We start from the raw sequence: 22,802 nt of genomic DNA, 5'->3' as shown, positions 1-22,802 counted from the left end.
ACTCTGGGGATTAAACACCATCTAAACTGTCAGCGCAGCTGCAGGGATTTTCCTCACAGCACAGTGTGTTTGTTCTCTGAGCCCTGAGCCAACTTTAACAGGGCGGCTGCAGTATAACTGGAGCTGAACAGTTACTACACAAACTTTTTGTGTGCAATCTAGTTACATCTGTGGAGGGGACTACGTGTATTTTAATTCCATATATATTCCATATGTGATATGTACTACTGCACAGATTTGATCAGCTTTCTTGGGCACATACAGATCTCTTGACTTTTTTTCCTACTTCTCTTTTAATATTTTTGGCTTTTAGTGTGTTGTGAATGATAAACATATGAGGGTTTGACCCATGTTCAGGAGCTACAGTAAGACCTACAGTAAAGAGTTGTGCAGTAGCTGTGTTAACTGTGAGAGGATTTTTCTGTGTATGAGAGAAGTCAAGAAAGGCTAATCATTGTAAATTAGATCACAAATCTCATGCTTCTGGGATTTGAAATCAGTGTTATTGCTTATTCTGTTTGTTTGGGTTGAAAAGATGCAGAAAAAATAGCCATTTATTCACACAGGAAAGTTCTATTAGTGATTAATAGAGAATAACCATCCTTTTTGAACAATTCTATAGAATTTAGTAGAGAATTATTTTTCTATCTATGGGGTTACATGTCACCACCCAAAATAACAACCCCCAACAAACACAAACCATAAAAACCATAGCAAGGTTATTGCTTTATTCCATTCTGTAGGACTTCAGAATAATTTCCCTAGCATGTGATTGGCATCATCCCCTTTTAAATAAGGATGTAAGAGAGTAGTCGTGTACTCAACTACCCGATAAGCCTAGGCTTATTGGATACTCGGTCAAGTACTCAACTACTCTACTTGCATTTCCTCCCTGCCCCCCAAGGACCCGGGAGGAGCCAGGTGCTTTGGAGACAGCTCAGCCATGGATCTGCTCTCTGCCTGTCCCACGCATTGGGCTGGCCCTGTTCTCCCAGAGCCCAGCTCATGCCCGGCAGAGTATAGCAGCCAGGCAAGCTCGGCACTCCCAGGCTGGGCTTGGGGAGATGCAGTCTCACCTCACTAGCTGGGCTGGCGGCGGTCCGTGGGCTGGTCTCCTGTGGCGAGCCGGGCCAGTGCCACTGCCGGTGCTGTGCGGAGCACTGGGCTGGGTGTTCAGCGAGACCGGCTGCACCCTGAGGGCACCTGGGAGAAGGCTCTGGCAAGCTAGGCTTGCTGCTCGACTGGAGCGAGCCCAGGCTGAGCACTGCACACCCGCAGCAGCAACCCGCTGGGCTCGGGGGAGGGTCCAGAGCTAACCTGTTGCTGGGGCTTTGTCCCGGGTGGGCGAGCGCTGTGTGGTTCGGCTCGGGGGCACCGCAGCCTGAATGGACAGAGCAGGGCAAATGGCCGAGTGGAGCCCTAAGAGGTGCGGGCAGCACTTGGGTAGCCCAGCCTCCTGTACTCTGCCCACCCTGGTCCTGTGATTCCTGGCTGTGCTCTTTCTGGCCCTCGGGGTGCCTGGGTGCCACTGCCCTGAAATGGCTTCTGCAGTTTGCTCCGCGGGGTTGGAGGCACGAATAGGCTGGTCAAGCGTCCCTCGCCGACCCAGCGCTGCCTTCCTGGAGCCCACCCAGGGCTGCCACGGCTCTCGCCTCCCCCGAGCTGTGGGATGTGCGTGGCAGGCAGCACGTGCTGCAGTCCCCACTCCCGTCCCCCAGCTGCCAGAGCCTGAAAGGGAGGGTTAAATGAGATGCGCTGGGAAGCCACGTCCTAAATGAAGCCTACCCATGGGCTGCCCCTTGCTGGGCTTGCCCGTTGTGTTTCGCTGCCCTTGGTGCTGGCTGTGAACAGGGGCTGCTGGACCCGGTGCAAGCTGGGATTGAACCAGCCCGGCTCGCGCTACCCCTGCTGCAGCTCTGCAGTTTAAATTCTATCGACTGCACGATTAGCTGATTATTCGTTTTTAACATCCCTACTTTTAAATTCTTAACCATAGTTAGTAGTACTTAACCATAAGAGATGTTTAGCCATTGCTTCCATTCCTGTGTATGTTGCACATTCTGGAAAAAGTTCTTTTTATTTGACATTTTCAGGGAGCTTGTTTAGAAAGAGGAAACAGATGGGCACCAATACATATGCAGTATCTCTCTTGGAGGAGCTATTTGTCTTTTTTTTTCATTAGTGCACCAAGAATACTTAAAAAAAAAAAAGCAGACAAGAAAGTTCAAATAGATCATACCCTTTTAGTGTAAACATCATACTTGCCAGCCACAATACTGATTTTTGTGCATTCTTGAGATACCAGAAGTTTCAATAACAAACATAGGGTCTTCCTGGTTGGTGGAGATCTGCACTCTTCTGTAGAACAGTGGTTCCCAACCTTTCTATATCACAGTCCAGCAAACCCATTCACAAACTTTTGGTGGACCGGCAACATTTTATTTGCATAGTCATTACGAGGACTTGCCAAGCGGCAACGAGCCCTGCTCACCAGCTGCACGATTCGGCACGCTGCACGTGCGCAGACCGCGCTGTGCATGCACTTACCGTGCTGCGCGGCTGTGCTGGCTTGTAATCTACTCGCCACGGGTGAGTAGATTACACTAATTGTTGAGCCCTGTTCATTACGCAAATAACAAATTTGTAGATATGCAAATAAAATATTCTCTGTCTGTCAAAATATGTGCCCCAGCACCCAGAGCTGCCACACAGTAGCCGGCTTCAGCTCTGGTAGTCACCACGTGGCAGGTGGCTGCCAGAGCTGAAGCCAGCTGTTTGCAGTGGCTTGGGGGTCAGGGTTGGGGTACACCCCGGCCCCCTGAGCCACCACAAACAGTCACTGAGCCACCTCCTGCAGCCACTGCGACCCAGCACTGGTCTTCAGACCGGCGGTTGGGAACTGCTGCTGTAGAAGAACCTCATTTAGTTTTGACACCTTTTGTTTGGAGTCTTGAGTAATAACATATCACTGTACTTCTAAGGATGTGCCTTTTATCACTTACCAGGAGTCCTGAGCAATTGAGTTAAATTAATTTGTTTCCACTTTGAATCCCACTGTATCCTTGCTTTGGTGGCTGATTCAGTGTCTCAAGGGTGTACTTACTAATTTAAAGCTCTCATTGCTCTTACTCTGGTTTGACCATAGTTTTCTTCTTCTTCTCACCTGGGTGAAAGAAAAATAAGATCCATTTTATGTCTGTCACATACACTCCTGCATTACTGCCTCTTGAAAACTGCCATTTCATCACATTTTGCAACCTTCAGGAGGGTTGGATCTAGCCCATATGTGGGTGGGATATTTCCAGGGAAAACCCAAGATGCTCTAAAAAAGTAGTGTTGGTGATTCAATAGATGCAGTCATTCCCTGTGTTATGTTAAAGATACCACATTCCTGCACTGTCACGAGATATAAAATGTGGACCCCTATGATTTGCTTAAATATCTCATTGGTCCTTATTGGAAGACTAGTGGTGTTAACCCTCATGTCCTGGCCCACTTCCCATTTAGGTAATCGCACTTTGCTCACCTAAATTCCTGCTGATAGTTTCAGGTGGTCACAATGGTTGCCTTCGTTTCCTGTACCAAACTGCTGTTGCAGGGTTGCTGTGAGCTGTAAAATGCTGCTGCATTTCTGTAGTGGGTAAAGTGACTCATGTTTGTAAATTATAAAGTTTCTAGAGCTTCTCTTAAGGATCTTTCAGAGTGATGATTTGTGTAAATACAAGTTATCATACTGTTCTTTGAGAGATGTTATTATGTTTCTTGCTTATTTTCAGTCCCCATCAGCAGTTGAGATATTAGCTTTTGGGTTTCTCTACTTTTATGTGTGTTTGTGTGTGGTTTTTTTTTTTTACAGGAAACAAAAGAAGAAAAGTCTTCCTATACCTGTCCTCTGTGTGAGAAGATTTGCACTACACAGCACCAGCTAACTATGCACATTCGTCAGGTATGCAGACTACATGTCCTAATAGTTCTCTTCTATTAGAGTGCAGTGACTTAGAGACCCATATTTCAGTAACAAAAATTATTCCTTGTCCAAACCCAGAAGTCCTTCGTTCTGAATATGGTTTGCTTGTCACATACATTTTTGTGCCTTCCTATTTTTTAAAAAAAATTGGAATACACAAACGTATGGTTTTTTGCCCTCTACCCCAGCCTATTCCCAAACAATGAAATGTTTCCTCTTGAAGGAGGTTTAAAGTAATTTGAGGATTCAGAAAAACATTTCCAGTAGCAAGACCTGTCCTGCTTTTATTGTCTGTTTCACCTTGAACAGCCATGCAAATTAAGGACCACAAACATGGGAGCTATTAAATCAGGCCAGCATGGAAGCACTTGTATCTTACGCAGAGTGCAGCAACTTTGGGAAGCTAGACAAAAGAAGTGACTTTGCACACAGCACCTTTTTTGCCAAAAGCTTACTGTGTCCTTCTGCTTCTCTCTCTCTCTCTCTCTCTCTTAACATAGGTAGTTTTGTAAAGGAGATTTTGTCTTTTTTTTTCATAAGAAGGAACAAATAAAGATCTGTTCTGGACACTGAGGTTGTAGTTCACTTTCTGGTGTCCATTGGGTAAATGTGTATTTCAGTTTTCCCTTAAAACCTATAGTTTTAGTTAACATCATCGTCTACACATCATACTGATTTTAGTCTGTCTAAAGATCCTCAAGTGGTTTTGATAATTCAGGGCCAGATTCTAGCCTCAAAGGCACATACATACCCATAAAAATCTGGTGTCTATCCAAAGGCAAACTATTGCTCTGCATTTTGTCGCCTACTCCCTTTAAACAAATGAAAATTGACTCTTTCATGGCAAAAAAAGCATAAATATTTTTAAATGATCTTTCAAATTTAAATTAATTATGTTAAGAGGCAGGTAATTCACTAATCGTGGCTCTGCAGTTTAAATGTAGTAAGCGCTGGGAGAGCAGGCAGCCAGGCTTCTGCTATATTTAAATTGCAGAGCTGCAGGAGGGTAGGTCCCAGACCTGGCGCCAGGCTGCCTGCCCAGCTGGAACAGCCCCTGTCTACGGTGGCCTGGGCTAGCCACAGGTAGATGCTGCTCTGGGCTGTACCCAGTCAGGCCACTGCGAACAAGGGCTGCTTCGCAGCAGCAGCAGCCTCTCTCCATGTGGGGGTGGAGTGAGGGAGGGTTTCCAGTGGGGAGCCTGGGCCTACAACAGACAGAGGCTGCTTTGCAGTAGCCTCCCCTCACCCCCGACACTGTTGTCTCTGCCTCTGACAGAGACAGTGCTGAAGGTGCCTAGGCTTATTGGTTAGTTGACTACTCGCTTACATGCCTAGTTTAAAAAACACCTTCCCTTCCCCCCCCTTTAACCATTTGTCTGGATCCCTTTCCATTCTCCTTCACTACACTCTGCACTGGATATGCTGCACCTCACAATAAGCCTACATCACCCAGACATTCCTGATGTGTGTGTTTGTGGCAGCGTAAGAGTTAATGAAAAGAAAAGCATGGAAGGCTTACCCTTTAGAGCAGGGGCGGCCAACCTGTGGCTTGCGAGCCACATGCGGCTTTTCACCCCGAAAGTGCAGCTTGCGAAGCCTCCCCCACGGCTTGTGAAGCCACCCCATGCGCCTCTACAAACGGCCCTTGGGTACAGGGGTGCCGTCCGGTGCGGCAAGATGGCGTTGGCCAGTGGAAGCCTGATGTGGCCAAAAAGCTAATCCTGTGGTGGTTTTGTTTTTTTGTTGTTGGTTTTTTTTTCTCAACAATTCTGGTGTGGCTCTTCGCATTTTTTCCGCCACTCTTTTGGCTCTCTTAGCTTAATGCAGGGTTTCCCAACCTATGGGTCAGGACCCAAATGTGGGTCGCCATTATATTTCAAAAGGGCTGCCAGGTGTCTCTCCAGGTAGCTCTTAAGGAGCCATTCACACATTTTTTGAATTGCCCGGGGTCACCAAGTCTTCCTGAATTGTCAAAATGGGCCCCCATCTGGAAAAGGTTGGGAACCACTGGTTTAATGGGTTGGCCACCCCTGCTTTAGAGAGAGAGTTCCCTGCTAAGTAGCTCTTTAAAAAAAACAAAACACAACTGCTGCGTTGAAGCTGTTACAGTTCTCTGTTGTATTGTGGGCAGTAGGAGGAGGAATTCAATGAAAATCATTGCTTTCTTTAGCATAACACTGACACTGGAGGGACAGACCATTCCTGCAGCATCTGTGGAAAGTCTCTGAGCTCAGCAAGCTCCCTTGATCGCCACATGCTGGTGCACTCAGGTGAAAGGCCTTATAAATGCTCAGTATGTGGACAATCCTTCACCACCAATGGGAACATGCACAGGTGAGTGCTGATCATGACACAGGAGCATGGAAAGGATTGTGGTATGTGGGAGCATTGTGTTTTCTCAGCATGACTGTCGAGTAAGGAAAAGACTCTTACATGGGCAGGGACGTGTGGATTATGTAGAGTGTACTATTGCAGAGAGAAACAAAGGAGGTGTGTATGATATATTCTGTGTCACAATAATCCCCCAGAATGCCAGATTTTAGAAGGATGTAAGAATTGGAGATGGATTTTTAGGTCTTCATGCACAGTCAACTGTGGGTACAAATAATGGGTCTGGAAGCATTACTTTATTTGTTCAGGTGCCACAGAGGTTAGATTTTCATTCCTTGAAAGTCACTTACATGACATAGGGTCAAATTTTAAAGGTGCAAGTACCAGACTTACTTTGCAGCTGCAGGTTGGCAGATGCAAGAAGTTTCATGTAGACATCTGCATGATTTGTGGGTGCATTGAGTAGTTAAGTATCTAAACAACCACAGTTAGGGGCTTCTTCTCTGACTTGTCTTTTTTTTTTTTTAACATACTTTCATACTCTAGTTAGCTTATTTCTTTACAAAGAATTTCCTGGATCTGTAATGGGTTGTCAAAGTTGAAAGTTAATGTAGTTTGTCTTATATATAATAATACATACTGTTGTTGACTGAGGAAGCAAAACACTTAATCACACCCACAATTTTGTCCCACACAATTACTTCATTCATTTGTATTGCTGTAATATCTAAAATATGCCAAACATTTTTCAAATTCATAAGAAGATTAATTCCATGTATCAAAGAGCTTACAATGTACCAAACAACTCAACAAAAAGACAGGTAAGGGGAAAGAAGTGTCCTGAGTGGTAGCACATTCACATCTTGCTAGTTCTCTGTAGGGCTTTAGGACTATGGTCTTGTCTGTTTTTCTTTCATTCAAGTGTAAGTAACTTCAGTTGGTGTGTAGGTGGTGCTGCAAAAATGGGTTTTAAAGGAGTGATTTCAGTTAAGCAGGGGTAGAGCATAGATGACTATTTTGCCAGTGTTCCTTTGCCTTTTTTTCATGCTGTTTTATCCTCTTTGCATGATGTGTATTGAAAACATACTGTAAAATGAAAATCTGTTTTCCTCTGGATCTGCCTACTTGTATAATTTACTGATTAGAGGGGGTGGGTATGAAGAGAGAAACACTGGTCTCAGCTGAGTGAAACACTGGTCTCAGCTGCTTTTCAAAGTTGCCCTCATGATAGTTTTTGTGCTCTAAGGGATTCATCTTGTGCTGAAGTAGTGGAGTTATAAAAACACTGCTGAAAGTCTCTCATTTAAATATGGAAGGAACTACACTTTCAAACTTGAATCACCTGGCAATAAGGCACCTAAAATGTGTATTTGGCTGCCAAAATGCAAGATAAAAATCGGGCCCCTGCTATAATACTAAACACACTTACCTGGCATACAACTTAAAACTGTGTGCATATTTGCAGGATGACATTTTCTCTTTCTGTTGCATATAATGCCAATAGAGGAAGGAACTATCTTTTAAGTTGGACAGAGTGGGAGCTCTCAGGTTATTAATTTCATTTTATGATAGATCAACCCTTTCTAGCATGTTGACTTTTTTCACATCTCTCACATATTGTGCATCTGACATAGTACTCCCTGCAGTGGCAAGGGCAGGATTGTTTGTTTTGAGCCCAAGATGATGTGACTGGCAGCAGCGGAGGATGAGAACTCCAATGTTTCAGCATTCTATGCTTTGTTTATAACTATTTCCCAAACCGGGGGTGAAATGCTAAGGCTTTGCCATCTTTTTAGCCTTGTGTTCTGTGTGTCTCATCATTTACTCCAGTGAGTAGGAACATGAGGTTCATTGGTGTCACTAAGAATTGAGGGTATGTCTACACTACAGCGTTATTACGAAATATCTTGTTTCGAAATAGCTTATTTCGAAATAACGCGTCTAGACACAAAATGCATTTCGAAAGAGCGTTTTGATATTTCAAAACTGCACGTCCACACTGATAGGACGCTGAATCGCATTTAAGGCTGGCCGGAACCGGTTCTGGCAGGGCATCAGGTCAGGAGTTAGTCTCAGGCAGCAGCCACACAAGATATCTGAGACCTGTGCTTAAAGGGACCCTCCTTTCCCCCCTGCTCCCGCCCGGACAGCCGGTTCTAAGGTTTCCCTGCTTGCCTACCTCGCTGAGGGACAGCAAAGCATTTTTTTCTCTGCGTGCTCTGGTTGCCTTCACTCAGGACAGCACAGCACTCTGCAGCATGGAGCTGGAGCCATCCTGGGTACTCTGGTGCTTCTCCTGGACGTGTTGCTGCGAGCCTGGCAGCACGTTCTGCGAGCAGTAACAGTCTCCCTGGTGTGCCCCACTGGGGGCTTGTGCCTCATTCCTCCCTCATGTCCTTCCACTTACCCCTCCCTAACCCCCCTTCCTGCTGTACAATAAAAGACACGTGTTCATTACAACAAAGCCTCTTTATTGAACACAACTAGGGTGTGTGTGTGTGGGGGGGGGTGAAACTGAGGTGAGACTGGGGAAAGAAGGTGGAAGAGGGCAGGAGGGAAGGTGGGAGAGGAGAGTGGGAAACCTGGGAGGAGGGAGCTGGCAGGGGGAGGCAAGGGGGAGAAGGGCTGGGGGTTTTGCTGGCCCAGCTGTCTCCCAGCACTGCGGGTGTGGGGGCCTTGGTGTCCCTGGCGATGTGGGGAGGAAGAAGTGGGAGAGGGAGAAGGAGTGGGAGGAGGAGCAGTAGCTGGGGAGGCAGCAGGGGCTGCCCCAGGGTTGATGACCATCTGGGGGGCACGGACCGTTCTGCCCCCCAGGATATTGTCCACGGTATCAAAATAGGGGAGGGGTCTGCGTCTGCCCCTGGTTAGGAGCTGCCCTCTGTAGCCCTGGCATACGCCTGCCGCAGCTCCTTTATTTTCATGCGAATCTGCTCCTGGGTTTGCATGTGGCTTTTGGTGGCCAGGCTGGCAGCCACCCGCCTGTAGACGGTTGCGTTCCTCTGTCTAGTGCAGAGATCATGGACGTTGGAGGCATCCCCCCAAATCTGAATTAGGTCCCTGATCTCCACACTGGACCAGGCAGGCACCTGCCTTTTCCGGCCCTTGGCAGGCTCCTGGGAGCTGGCAGACTGGTCCTGGGGAGCAGTGGAGGGCTGGCTGGCACTGGTTGCCTGGCTCATGCTGGGGCCACTGGGTCAGGTGCAGAACTGCTGGCTCTGGGCTGGCAGGCTTGGAGCTGGCACAGGCACTGTGGCCAGAGTGTACCCCTTTAAGGGCTCCGGAGAGAGGGGAGGGAGAGGAGTTTTATTGAATGTGCACAGAGTGGCCACCAGGGCACCCTGGGAAGGGCTGGAGGCCCCCTATTTTGAAAAAAGCGTCTAGACAGCGCTTATTTTGAAATAGCAGTTTCGAAATTGGTGCTATTCCTCGTGGAATGAGGTTTACCAATTTTGAAATAAGCTCTTCGCTATTTCGATTTAATTTCGAAATAGCGGTTTAGCTGTGTAGATGCTGGTAAAGTTATTTCGAAATAACAGCTGTTATTTCGAAATAACTTTGCCGTGTAGACATACCCTAAGTCTCTGCTTTCCAAATAGTAGCTCTGTCTTCTAAGTTACAGATTGCCTGGCCAGTCCGAATGGGGAAATGCTAATTGAAAAGTTGCCTACAATTTCTCTCAAGTGATTTCCAAACAGTAAAAAATCAGGGAACAGTAGGACAGAAACATGTTACTAATAAATGTACATGTATTGGAATACATAATCCTCTTTCCTTTTGTGCTGTAATTACTAGTTTTAGTGCCCATGAAAGGTGATGGATTGACAGACCTGATGATCCTTGAGCTAACCGTGCCAGCTGCCCACAGAGGCGCTTGCTTTCCAGCATGGCTCAGTTAATGCCTGTTGGTGCTGAGCCGGAAGGATTGCCAAACAGGAGTCAGACGGTAGTTTGGATTCCGAGCCCTCCTGCTTAGCTCATTGCTGTGATTCATGGTGGGAGCATCTCTTGTCATCATTTTGCAAGATCATGTGTTACACAGATCAAGTCAGATACAAACCTGATCCTCGAGGGGTAGATCAGCCAGAATGCAGGCCATGGTTGACAAAAGATATGACATTTCTAAAGAGAATAAATGTATCAAAACAATACTACTGCTTGGAATTTTGTGAGGTTTTTCTTTTAAGGCAAAAGGCATGCATGCAGCAGCTATTAGCGCATTAAGATGGGTCTATCCAGTTTCCAGGAATAGACACCCTGGAAATGTCATTTCCACTGCCAAGTGTTTGTCCAGCTATCTGAGTGTGGGGTCAAGACATTTTACCTTAAAAACTAAGAAACCTTTCGAAGGCTTTTATTTCAGTGCACAATTTCAGACTGCAGCAGCTCAAAGAAAGTTGCAGAAATCTCACGCTGTAGTAGTGTAGTCTGTCATTGCAGAAGATGATCTCAGACTACCTACAGAATGAAATTCTGCCCCTATTGCAGCAAATGTAAGTTTTGCCATTGATTTCACTGAGGGCAGAATTACAACCTGAATGTTTAAAGACATTCTGTTTTGTGATAGTTAATTTTAAAAGTCCACAAAAACTCAAACCCCTGTGTTAGAGGAGCAAGCAGATGATAAATGTCAAGAGAAATTACTGTGTGGCACTATAATGCACTCAGTATCAAAAGGTTTATTTTGCACATTGGGTACATCTGTCTCAAGCAAATATTTCTAGTTAAAGGCAGTCCAAAGCAATTTCTGTTATATGTATTTCAAACACATCAAGTCCAACAAGCCATACACGAGCATTTGATTAAAAAATGACTTCTATTTACCTCTTGGCACAAAGTTTTTCCAGGCACTCTTCAGATGTTACCATGCCTGCAGTTCAGCATCACCTGTAACTATGTTTTGTCTGTGAAGGGTCAGGCAAGTCCCCATTTCCTAGGATTGCACAATTTTTCTGGTTTTCTTTTTAATATTACATAACAATAATATTTTAAAAGATAATAAAACTATGCCAAGTGGAGAGGAGAGAGACTGTTTACCCTTCTTGGCAGACTCCAGTTGTTCATAGGTGGTGGCCGGAGCAGAGATCATGCTGGGGTATCGCACAGAGTGGGAGCAGCTAGTGATACTTAATAGATCAGTGATTTGTGGACCTGCTGTAGAAGGAAAAAAAAGGTAATTTTGAATGTCCCTTGGTCTGCATTGGAGGTCTTTCCAGTACTGTACTGTATTTACCTAAAAGCCATTGAACAGGGGGAGGGGGAAATCCACAGACATGTGAATGCTGCATGTGTATATACAATGTTTTTTGTTTCTTTTCTAAATTAATTAATTTCCAGCCCTTTAATTGGCCTTTCATAGCTGTCTGTTTTTTATACTAACCTGAAGTTATCCTAGCCTCCCTCATCGCCTGTCTGGCTGCTTTTACATTTTTAACCTGATGTGTAGAGCAGTGGTCTCCCAGCATTTTTAACCACAAGATCACTTTTTTAATTTAAGTGCAATGTAAGATCTACCTCAAACCCAAATACCCTTGCCCTTCTTCCTTCCGGCCTCTTCTCTGAGGACCTGCCCCTGCTCCACCTGTTCTCTGAGGCCTCACCCTGTGCACTCCATCTCCTTTCCTCCCCCATCCTCACTCACTCTCACCAGGCTGGGGTAGGGGGTTGGGGCACAGGAGTTGGTCTTGGGCCAAGGGATTGGGAGTGTGGGAGGGGCTCTGGATTTAGCCTAGGGTGGGAGATTGGGGTCCAGGTGGAGTTTATGGGTGCAAGCTCTGGGAAGGAGTTTGGGTGCAGGGGGACTAACTTCTTGGTATAGGAGGAGGTTCAGGGCTGGAACATGGGTTCAGGAAGCAGGCTCTGGTTGGGTACCATTTAACTGAGATACCTTCTGGGTGGTGGAGCAGCGGGCTTCAGGCAGGTTTACTCGTGCCCTGGCCCTGCACCACTCTTGAAAGCAGCTGGCATGTACAGCAATGGCTCCATGTGCTGCCCCTCATCTACAGGCACTGAGCCCACAGCTTCTACTGGCCACAGTTCCTATTATTGACCAATGGGAGCTGCAGGAGCGGTGTCTGCAGGCAAGGACAGCATGTGGAGACCCCCTGCTCTGCCTTTCTCAGGGGCTGCAGAGACATGCCAGCCACTTCCAGGAGTAGCAATTACCACAGGGATAACTACTCCAGCCACGACAGGTTAGGCATTTTAGAACTCAGTACTCAAAGAATTAAATGTAAGCGTAAGAAAGAAATGAAAATTATGAAATGTACAGACCAGCCACAGAACCAAAAGTAACGCACTTTGCAAGCAGTAAAAGTAGTAACAACCCGAGAGTGAAGAACAGTGTGTGTTTGTGAGAATGGCAGAGTGAAAGAGATTCATATTGCCAAGCTCCCGCCACCCCCTTCTCTCTGTGGAAGTGGAGGGGAGGAAGGATACCCTGATATCAGTGTCCTCCATTTCCTCCCTCCCATGTCCTGCACAGCAATCAGGAGGCTCTTAGGGGGGAAACTCTAAGGCAGAGGGCAGGAGCAGCATGACAGTGGGTCAACTGAAGTACCAGCACTTGATAGCTTTCCAGCCAAACCAGTCAGGATAACCTGTCAGAGGCTGCAAGATCTACTGGTAGGTGACCACTGGTGTAGAAGCTATCATTCTCAACCTTCGAAATAAATCTTCTATTTCTTTTGTGAAGGAGTCACAGCCTCTGATTTATTACAGTTCTTATTCTGTCATCTTCCTTGACCCTACGTCCTCTCTGCATGAGGACAGTCAAACCAGTGCTACAAGGGTAGCACTGTTTCAGCATCAGTTCTGAAGCTGAAGTGACAGCTGAACTGGATGCCTTTGGCCCAGCATTCTATGGGGGGAGCAGTAACTGTTCACTCGGCAGATTGAGTGAGGGTATCTTTGAAAGGTCTCTGTCACAGCTACCAGTCTGCTCAAAATGTCCTGCCACTTTGGAGTTCCATACTGGAAGGTACACTCTACAGCCAGAAGCACTGGGCTGGCATGGAGCCTTCATTTGGAAGAGCAGTTCAGTTCAAGGAACAGCAGTGAGTGATAGACACTGAAAGGAAGTTAATTTATTTTACTTTTCTTATTTCTCTGAATGAGGCACTGACTCAGCTGAACTGCTACACTACACTTGATGGGAGAGGGTTGTTGACGTGTGTGTGTGGGGGGGAGGGGGGGCATTCCTCCTATTCTGTCAGGGAGTAGAATTCCTTGAGAGAAAGGAAAGGTTGCTATCAGCACAGAAGAGTGCCTATTCCAATATGGGTATCTGCAGAACACTGAAAAGAGTGGGTTCATTGTTTCTTATGTCTTATAATGTCCACAACCTTGTGGAGGAGTTTGTTGTAAAACTTTTTCTTGAAAAGAACTAAAGAACTATATTTCAAAATTGGTTGAGTCATAAACCTGAAAATGCAAACTCTTTTATTGGCAGAGTTGAGAGGAGTGCGCAGAATCACTGCTGTTTAGAGCATGCAGATCCACACACATTTGTGCTAGAATGAGTGCAGGCAGGGTTGTACTCTCATTCATAGTGAATTGGGTCTATGCTTTCATATTTTAAATGTTGTAAAGAGGGCTTTCCTGAAAGCTGAAATTCTTTCTGAAGAAGTCTGAAATAAGTGTTGGAGTAGATAAATGTTAGGAGAGTATTTTAATCCATGCTTTTGCTCTATCTGTATATTATTGGTGTCCAATAATTAGCAGATTAAACCCTTAGGAAAGTCTCTCGGCTCTGACAGTAAATTGAAATCTTAAAAAACACACAAAACAAATGAATTGCTCTGTTAATGTAATTTTGATGCTTTATTAAAGGAACTTGGATTGTCTAAAACGGCTTGCCTGACTTAATTCTGTGGTCAGGTTTTGCTGAAGCAAAACTTGTTAAGGACTCAGTGTAGAAGATGAAAATATCCCTAGCGCTTCCCCAAAATAGTTTTTTCAGGATGAAGGGTCATTCTTACCTGGATCCTCTTCTAATGTTATGAGTAGGATGGCCTGTACCTATTTTAAATGGTTTTTTTATCTGTTAAAAACATACCTTCTATAAAACTTGAAGTTTTAATAAAATGTAAATACCAGAAGATAGGTTTGATACATACTGGCTCCTTTCTTGACAGTTTCTGGATGCTGTTAAAGATTCTATAGCATGTTTAGAAAAGAATGGTGGACGACCTAGGTATTTCAACCAAAATATTTCTCCCATACAGTTCATGCATGGAAACATTTTGAAACTTAAGTAGAAGAGCAGAATTACAGGAGCAAACTGTTACAAAGATTCTTGGTCAAATAAAGTATTTTTCTTTTTATTTATTTTTTTTAGTTCAGTAGGCACTTCATCCTCATAGGCTTTTTTTTCCCAGTGGCAAACAATTTCCCATACTTTTTTGAAAAGGATAAAGTAAGCATGCAGTGTCATTACTCTTGCTGTTTTTGTTTTGGGAATGGTACAGTTCTGGCTCCTAATTAAGATATTTTTCAGAATCCATCCCTCCCCACTTTTGTATGTTATGAGCACTTGAAAGCAGCTTACATTTAAGATTTGAGTGTATACATTTTTCATTAGTCAATGAGTACACTTTTGTGAGGTTTGCAAAACTTTGGTTTAAAAATGAGTGAGAGCCACATACTGTCCCTGAGAATAAACCACATTTCCTTTACTTTTTAAAAACATAGTTACATGCATCAGGTGCAGATGTGCGTGTGTGCATATACCTTAGGTATTTGCACGCAACTTTTGATTCAACAAACACTCCTTATGACCCTGCCAAAGCCTCCTTTCCCTGCAACCCACCCAGGAATTCCTCCTCTGCTAATTATGGAGCTGAATCACTTCTGATATATTTTATGTGAGAGGTAGATACAGTACACTAAATAGCATACAACTTCAGAGCATGCAAAGTCTGAATAGAATGTGTACAATCCAATTACACATGCTGTCTTGTATTTGTTTGTTTTTTAGACAGCATGTTGAGAGAGGCTTTTTGGCTCTATATAGTTAAACAGTGACAAGGTTTCTGTTTTTTGGAAAGGGAAAATGCAGTGCAAGAATAGAATGAATGTAGCATAGGAATTTGACATTGAAAACTGTTAGGCAGTTTTGAAAAGTTCAGCCTATATGCCTTAAAAATAAGTATGTAATATATAACATCAGATTTTCTCACATCATCCACGATTCAGATATTTTGGACAAACAAATGAAGGTATTAAAATTAGCGTCATACAAAATACTATATTTTGACATTATTACTGTGTAATATAGTCAAATTATATTTTCTGTATGAACATAATGAATTAGCTGACCTTTTTTAATTTAAAATAGACACTGCAATGCATTAGATTCTACTTTTTATTTAATTTTAGATCCACTCACACTAGGATGAGTCCTTGCTTAGCTCCTGAGAATGTTTGGTTTGCATGAAAATAAAACTGGACAGTATTCCTTAAACTGAACTGGTCTTGAACTCAGTCTTATGATGAATGTAGGATAATTGGCCAATATCACAGTGCTATGACATTAGCACATGAGAGAAGATAGTTTTTGTTCAGTACTTGCAGAAGCCCTAATTCTTGAGCACTGCACTGTTAGAATTAATTGTTTCTGAAGTAACAGATGATTTTAATTATAGTTGCAGCAGAAAACTGACACCCCACACATTTGATTTTCTTTTTAATTTAAAAATGTGTTTTTCTTTTCAGTATTAGACTGTGTAAATATAGTGAAAGCACAGACTGGGTGGAAACGAACACTACCAGCAGATATGTTCTGGGTATCTGGGCACCTATTAAGATTCAAAGTGAAGGAGAGGAAAACTGGCAGTGTTGTGAACACCAGTAAAGCAGAAAGTGCTAATGCCACTAGGTCTCAATACATACCCATCAATCTTGCTGGTCAAGGATCAATAAAAACTGAGCTTATACTTTAAAAGTACACAGAGAGAGAGTCCCAAACAGAAAGATTTGGTGGTTATCTCCCTGCACAAGAAAGAAATTTCCACTTCTCATAAAGATTCAGAAGATGTGAATTTTTTTTTGCTTGCTTAATGTGGTGTGGATTAAATTGCACCTCTGACAATTGACAATATCACCTTCCTCCTCAATTTCTATTAAAGAGCCATGAAGAAAGTTGACACAAGGCCTAATTTTGAAGTTTGATTAGAATCCAGAAGAGCAAGGAAGTTCAGGCCTCTTCTGTCCCTGAAGATAAGTGAGTCAAGGAGACAGAGACAGAGAGTGTGTGTGTGTGTGTGTGTGTGTGGTCTCAGACCCTCTTAATCTACGTAAATCAGATCTTGCTTATTTTAAAACTGTCTGACACTTTAGTGCTCTGCTGACAATAGGTTTGATTTTTCTGGTTTGGATGTGTGTGTAAGGAGGAATATGATCTGGAATACAGAGGTAATGCCAATTTTATCAAAGGCAATAACATAACTCTCCATATAAAAGCATGTATTCAGCACAGCTGAGTGCTTCTTTGTTTCCCATGTCACAGTTCAAATGAGAACATGCCACAGCAGATTCTAGTCACTGATCACTAGGCTATTTTAGACCTTTATCTTCATAAGTACCTGCCCAGGAGCAACACCTGCTTTAGGGTTTAGTATTCTGTCTGCTCAGGAAAGTTGCCTACACTCTCCATCTTTAACATAAGGCTGCAAGACGCAAGAGAATTCCAGGTGAGCAAGCACTAGCGATTTAGGAATATCTTTGGGCCTTGGTAGCTGTTTGTTTTTTGCTTCAATCCCTCATTATAGGATTTTTAACATTTTAAGAATATCTGTCAATATGCCTTATTGCTGAGTTTGAACAAGGTGGAACAGGTGAGGAAATAATAGATTAATATAGGAAGCACTTAAAATGTGAATGGTTGGGAGGTTTTATAAGAAATGTGCTCTGCATGTTGGAATATTCCCTTACATCCTGTGGGTCGGGGAGTATGTGTGCAATAGTATGTAATGTGAAGGGCTTCTCCCGTTGACATAGCTACTGCCTTTCTGGAAAGTAGAGTGTACACACCAATGGGAGATGGTCTCCATCAGCATGTTTAATGTCTCAGCTAAACGCTACAGCAGTGCAGCTGCAGCCTTGTAAGTGTAGATAGACAGACGGTAAGAGAATGAGGAAGAAAACTTTTTTCTGTGTCTTAAATTGTGTTTGTGCTGGCTGTAGTTCCACCTTAACACATCTAGCTTTAACCTCCCCAGCCCCCCGTATGTAAGCTGCCCAACCTGTTCAGGTTTAGCATGCTGAAACTAGCAGACTTCAGAATATATGCACTTATTGTCAGTTTCTCCTTTTTTAAAAAATGGCATTCATTAGCAATAAATGGTCTCTTGGAAACAGAAGAGGACTAGAGACAGAATTCCCTCAGCATTTGGATTAGTGAAATAGCTGCAATAGAACCCTGGCATGCTCATTTCCCCTCTGTGCTACTTGTCTGCATGTTACACCTAATACATAGGTGGTGGGTTTTCACTATGGGGAAGATACCTGCTTATGTAAACTGATGGTGCCATTATATATTAAATAGGTGGGTTGTGCTTGCTAAACAGATATCTTTTTGTCTTCCATTGCAGGATACATTGGTGTTCTTGCCAATCCAAGCTGAGAGAGTTATGTTCTCATAGGGCCTTACCCAAAGCCCAATGAAGACTCTCTCTGACCTCAGTGAGGTCCATGATCAGGTCCATGGGTGGTAGGCGAAGGTAGGGCTGAGGGAGGAAAGCCTCCAGCTCCGCCCCCACTCTGCTGAGCCCCTCCCCCAGCCATGGGGATGGAAAGTGAGCGGGTGAGCGTACGCTTGCCCCAGCCTCCCCAGCACCAGAGGAGGGAAGAAGGCATGCAGCACAACCCCAGCCTCCCCAGCACCGGAGGAGGGAAGAGGGCATGCAGCACAACCCCAGCCTCCCAGAGCGCTGGAGGAGGGCATGCAGTGCGGCCCCGGAGCACTAGGGAACGTGGAAGACACGCGGCGTAGCCCCAATGACAGAGCACTGGGGAGAGATGAGGCCATGCAGCTTTAGCCTCCCCATCCCAGAGCATGGGGAGGGCAGGCGGTGGGGGCAGTAACACTTCTCCCCCAGAATGTCTAGGCCAGGCGTTCTAGGGACAGAGTATGGGCAAAGCCATGCCTGGCGGTTTGGGAAGGCAGAGCCTTCCCCTGCCTAGGCTATTGGACACTCATGATCAGGTCTATGTCCAATAACTCCTCTGAACAAATTCTCTAGTATATCATAGAGAAAGCTGTCCTGGGAAGAGGAAGAGGCAACTCTCTGTTCAGGGAGAGAAACCCTCCCTGCTGTTTTAAAATAGAGGCACCTGTATTATTTTGGCAGGCGACACCTCTTCAGTGGCAAACATAGCTGAAAGTGATGATGAGATGTATCAGCAGTCCAAATCTTCATCCCAGTTCATAGCTCTAGAGCAGAAGTTCCTAAACTGTGGTCAGTATTCCACAGTGCAATGTCTGATGACCCATAGAGAGGAGACTAATTCTGTGGAGCTGAGACTCCTGTTTCTAGCTGCTAAGTTTTACTAAAAAACAGCTAAGAAACTCATTAAATATTTTCTTAACGTTACTCTCCCACATAGGCAATTGTGTTTACCGCAAGGATGCTATGTGATCACAAATGGAAATGGGTGAAATAGGTGGGCCACAGAATCAGGACTGGGAGGGAAGGTGGTTCACAAGACATTCCTCTCTTATGATGTGGTCTGCATTTCCTGCCCTCTTTCCCCCAGCAATCAGTACCACTGATTTATAAGGCTGACATGATAGTGCAGAGATCTTGTTTTGTCTAGAATGTGTTTTTGTAATATAGAGCATTTTCTTTGAGATTTTTTAAACATGTATTCCCTTTGTAAAGCACCTTCAGCGTTTCTGTGTACTATTGTTTTCTTTTCTATGCCACATAATATAACAAGTTGATCAGTGCTGTTTGCCATTAGCAGTGTTCACTGGCAAATGGATTAGGCTGAGTCTGAATCTGGACACATGTTGCTCCTCATGTTTGTTTGTTTTTAATGAATAAAAGTTTACCTGAAATTTCTTCACCTTTTTTTTTTTTTTTAAAGAAGGGTAATACTTTTTATTTTCTTTGCAGTGCACTGTATTTGTGCTGGAATTAAACCTGCTTTCTTCTTAAGTTATTTTTAATGGGAATATCTTATGATACTGTATTGAATGCAAACATCCAAATATGAGGGTCAGTAGGTAGGCTTATATTATATGCATCTGTGGTATAGCACAAATAGGGATTTCTTACATAGCTTGCAGAATCAGGGCCATTGGAAAAGTGAAATGAATGTGTTTAAACTCTATCCCTCAGTGAGCAGAGCTTCTTTTATGTGCAGAGTCACCGTATGTATGCCATTTGACATTGTTAATGTTGCACAGCCCGTTCCTGCCAGGTGCCTCTAAGATATTTGGGTGGAGCAGCATTGGGAAGTTCACCCTGCATTTCCACCCTCTCTCTCTCTCTCTCTCTCTCTCTCTCAAACTCTGCTTGTGCAGTATGTGATTACAATTGCAAATGAACCTCTCTTCCCCTTTGGGAAAACTAGGCTCCCACTAGTGAATCACTTCACTTTTACAGCAGCATCAGGCATGTGGTTTTGGAATAGTTGCCTCTTTTCTTCTTTCCTTTTTTTCCCCCTGAGGTGTTATGACAACACTTTTGGTGGAGAGAAGGGATAATGTCAAGCAAAGATGGGAATGCATTTGTAGCCATCTAAACCTGTTTGAACTTGTTGCCTTTGGTATAGCAAGTTAGTTGTTTAGATACTTGCTAATGCAACATATACAGAGATCTGCTTTACGGAAATAGTTCTTTCTCCTTTTTGTAGATCTCTCTCACACAGGCACAAATTTCTGCTATTTTTTATTCTTGGCAAAACAAAATATTCTCTTGGATAAAATTACTAAAACATAAGTATGTATGTGCGTGTCTTACACTCATAGCTATAGCATGCATTGGCATACTTCAGAAAGCTTTATGTTGGGATTGACTACAATTCACAGGCTTCACTGGTATCTCCATCAAGGAATTTATTAACCAGAATCTGAAATTAATCATGAGCAGCTTTTGCAAACTGCAAGCTTTCAGATTGACTTGATAGTTCTAAACAGTTATGATTGTGATCATGATGATGATATCTGAAATCGTTGTTGTTAGGGTATCTTGGTCTTTGTTTTGCTCTATTAAAGCTTATCTGGGCAGGATATAGAGTTCTCTTGGGGGGTGGCTATGAAATGCACTCCCCCAGGAACTAAGGACCATCACAAACCTCACCACCTTCTGCTTTAAGTGTAAAGCACATTTCTTTGACCCTGCCTTTTCTAATACACAGATAACACTGTGTGTGTTTGCATGTACATGCAATTCAAAATAAAACACGCATTTCTCCCCCTGGGAAGAGGATGAGAGACGTGGGCAGTTGGTGCAGCTGGGGCTGGGGGAGGCAGGCCTATAGCCTTTCTTCTGCTGAGGCTCTGCCCCCACCATGGAGAGGGGAAGAGTGTGCATGCCCCAGAATCCCTGGAGCAGGGAGGGAGGCACCTCATGGCTGGTGCCTCCCCGCCCCTGGGAGCAGCAGGAAGAGAGGTGGCCACATGGCCCAAGCTGACCCAAGCCTCCCAGAGCACCAGGGAGGGAGGCAGCTACATGGCCCAAGCCACCCTGGAGCACAGGGAGGGTGGGCGCTACAGGGTAGCATCACTCCACCCCCCAGTATACCTACATCAGGCATTCTGGGGGCAGAGTATGCATGGGGCCAGGCTGGCAGTTTGGGAAGGCAGAGACTTTTCCCACCTAAACCACCAGATGCCCATGATGAAAGAACAAACCCTTGGCAGATGTTAGTTATACTATTTTATACGCTTTGGAAGTCATTCAAGTCCTACAGTGATGAGAGCAGTATAAGAATCTATATAGAGTAGATACTAGTCAATTTTAGATTATCTGTATTATTGTACTGCCCCAGGAGTCCTAGTGATGAACAAGGACTCCATTGTGGTAGGTACTGTACAAACACAGAACAAAGAGACATCCAAGAATAGACTTTAACCTAAGGTTTACCTCCGCCTTGCATAGGACTCTTTCAGGAAGTGACCTTTCAACCATTTGAAGAATCTGGAACTAGTCTTCCGGATGAGCATTTTTTGGCCTGGCAGCCTTGCTAGTGTTTTGAAGGGATATTAATCTAAGGTTTTCCCTAGCCTGTTAGGCCCTGATCCTGCAATGAGGTCTGTGCTGGAGAAATTCAGAATGCTCCATGTGGATAAAGGGCTTCACTATGCATGGAGCTCAGTGCAGGATCAGTCAAATCGTTGTACAGGTTGGACCTCTCTAGTCCAGCACCCTCAAGGCCTGATGGGTGCTGAACCAGAGATTTTATCAAACCACAGGAGGTTAATATTATCTAGCTGCATTACCAACACTTCCACTGCTTACTGGATTCTTAGAAGGCATTTAGGGGTAAATTAGAATTATATCACAGCACAGAACACAGAGAGCCAGGACTGGTGGCTGTAAACAAACTTCATGGGACTGTGGCCACACTGCATGACAAGTGGTCATCCGGCTAACTAAAATCATGCCGGGCCACAGATATTGCTGTACTAGAAAGTGCCAGACACTTCAAAGTAAACCTACAGCCCAGTGTGTTCGTTCTCTCACACGAAATACCCTACATGTTTATAGCCATGGTTAACTGCTCTGAAGTTAGAGCAAGCAAATGCTTCTAACATAACTCTTCCCTGGCCTGTTTGCCACACCCATCTTTTCTGCTGAGGTCACTTTGCTCCTTTGTATTGTGTTAGGTTTCTTATTAGCTTTGCTATAGCCACACACATTTTCTGTCACTGTGAGTTGCTCCTTGCCTGTCCAAGCCATTAATCATTCAGCACCACATGCATACTTGAAATAAAAGCAAAATCTCAGCATTGAAATCTCTCATCGGTGTTAGTAGAGTTTTTACAGAGTGGTTGGAGTTTTGGCATCAGAATTTCTCTCGGTTTTTGAAGAAGTGTTTTGGAAGGATAAGAATAGTGACTGTTGTTACTGATAAACTGTTAGGAAAAACAAAACAAAAGCCCTTCCAAATACCAGTCATGTTTCATTTCAGAATTAGCTGCATCTTTCTGATCCCAGTAACTATAGCTGACAGTGTTGAATGAATTAGACTCTCTTAAGTAGTGACTGCTTGTAATTATTAGGAGTGAACATATATTGTTAATACAGACTGATGACTCTGTGTTCTGACAAACAAACTACTGCAGGTTTAACTCCAGGATATAGTGTTACTGTACTTTGGAGTTAAGCTCCCGTCATCTTCACAAGACTCTGGGGGAGGGCTGACAGTTTCTTTGTATTGATTGATGACTCCTGAAAACACTGCTGCCCAAACCTATTTTGTATTTGTTTGGGCTTTCCCCCCTCTTGCTTCAAATGACTGAAATGAATCTGTACAGTGAAATGTGTTTTGTCTTTTT

General features: G+C 44.1%; 1 protein-coding gene across 10 annotated transcripts in view; it reads left to right on the top strand.

Annotated features, from left to right (window-relative positions):
• RREB1 (ras responsive element binding protein 1) overlaps window positions 1-22,802 on the top strand; it is a 176,670-nt gene that overhangs the window by 85,232 nt on the left and 68,636 nt on the right. For all 10 annotated transcript variants that reach the window (XR_003087285.3, XM_006138792.5, XM_089776395.1 and 7 more), the window contains 2 exons: window positions 3,857-3,946; window positions 6,138-6,301. Coding sequence is in view for 9 of the 10 variants with exons in the window: in XM_006138792.5 (XP_006138854.1) it covers window positions 3,857-3,946; window positions 6,138-6,301 (254 nt within the window). In the remaining variant the exon portion in view is untranslated. The remainder of the gene's footprint in view (window positions 1-3,856; window positions 3,947-6,137; window positions 6,302-22,802) is intronic.

This window comes from Pelodiscus sinensis, chromosome 2, assembly GCF_052426305.1.
Source record: "Pelodiscus sinensis isolate ZL-2025 chromosome 2, ASM5242630v1, whole genome shotgun sequence".
NCBI classification, from domain to species: domain Eukaryota; kingdom Metazoa; phylum Chordata; order Testudines; family Trionychidae; genus Pelodiscus; species Pelodiscus sinensis.
Note: the sequence above shows the minus strand (reverse complement) of the source record. Positions and strands in the feature narration are given on the sequence as shown.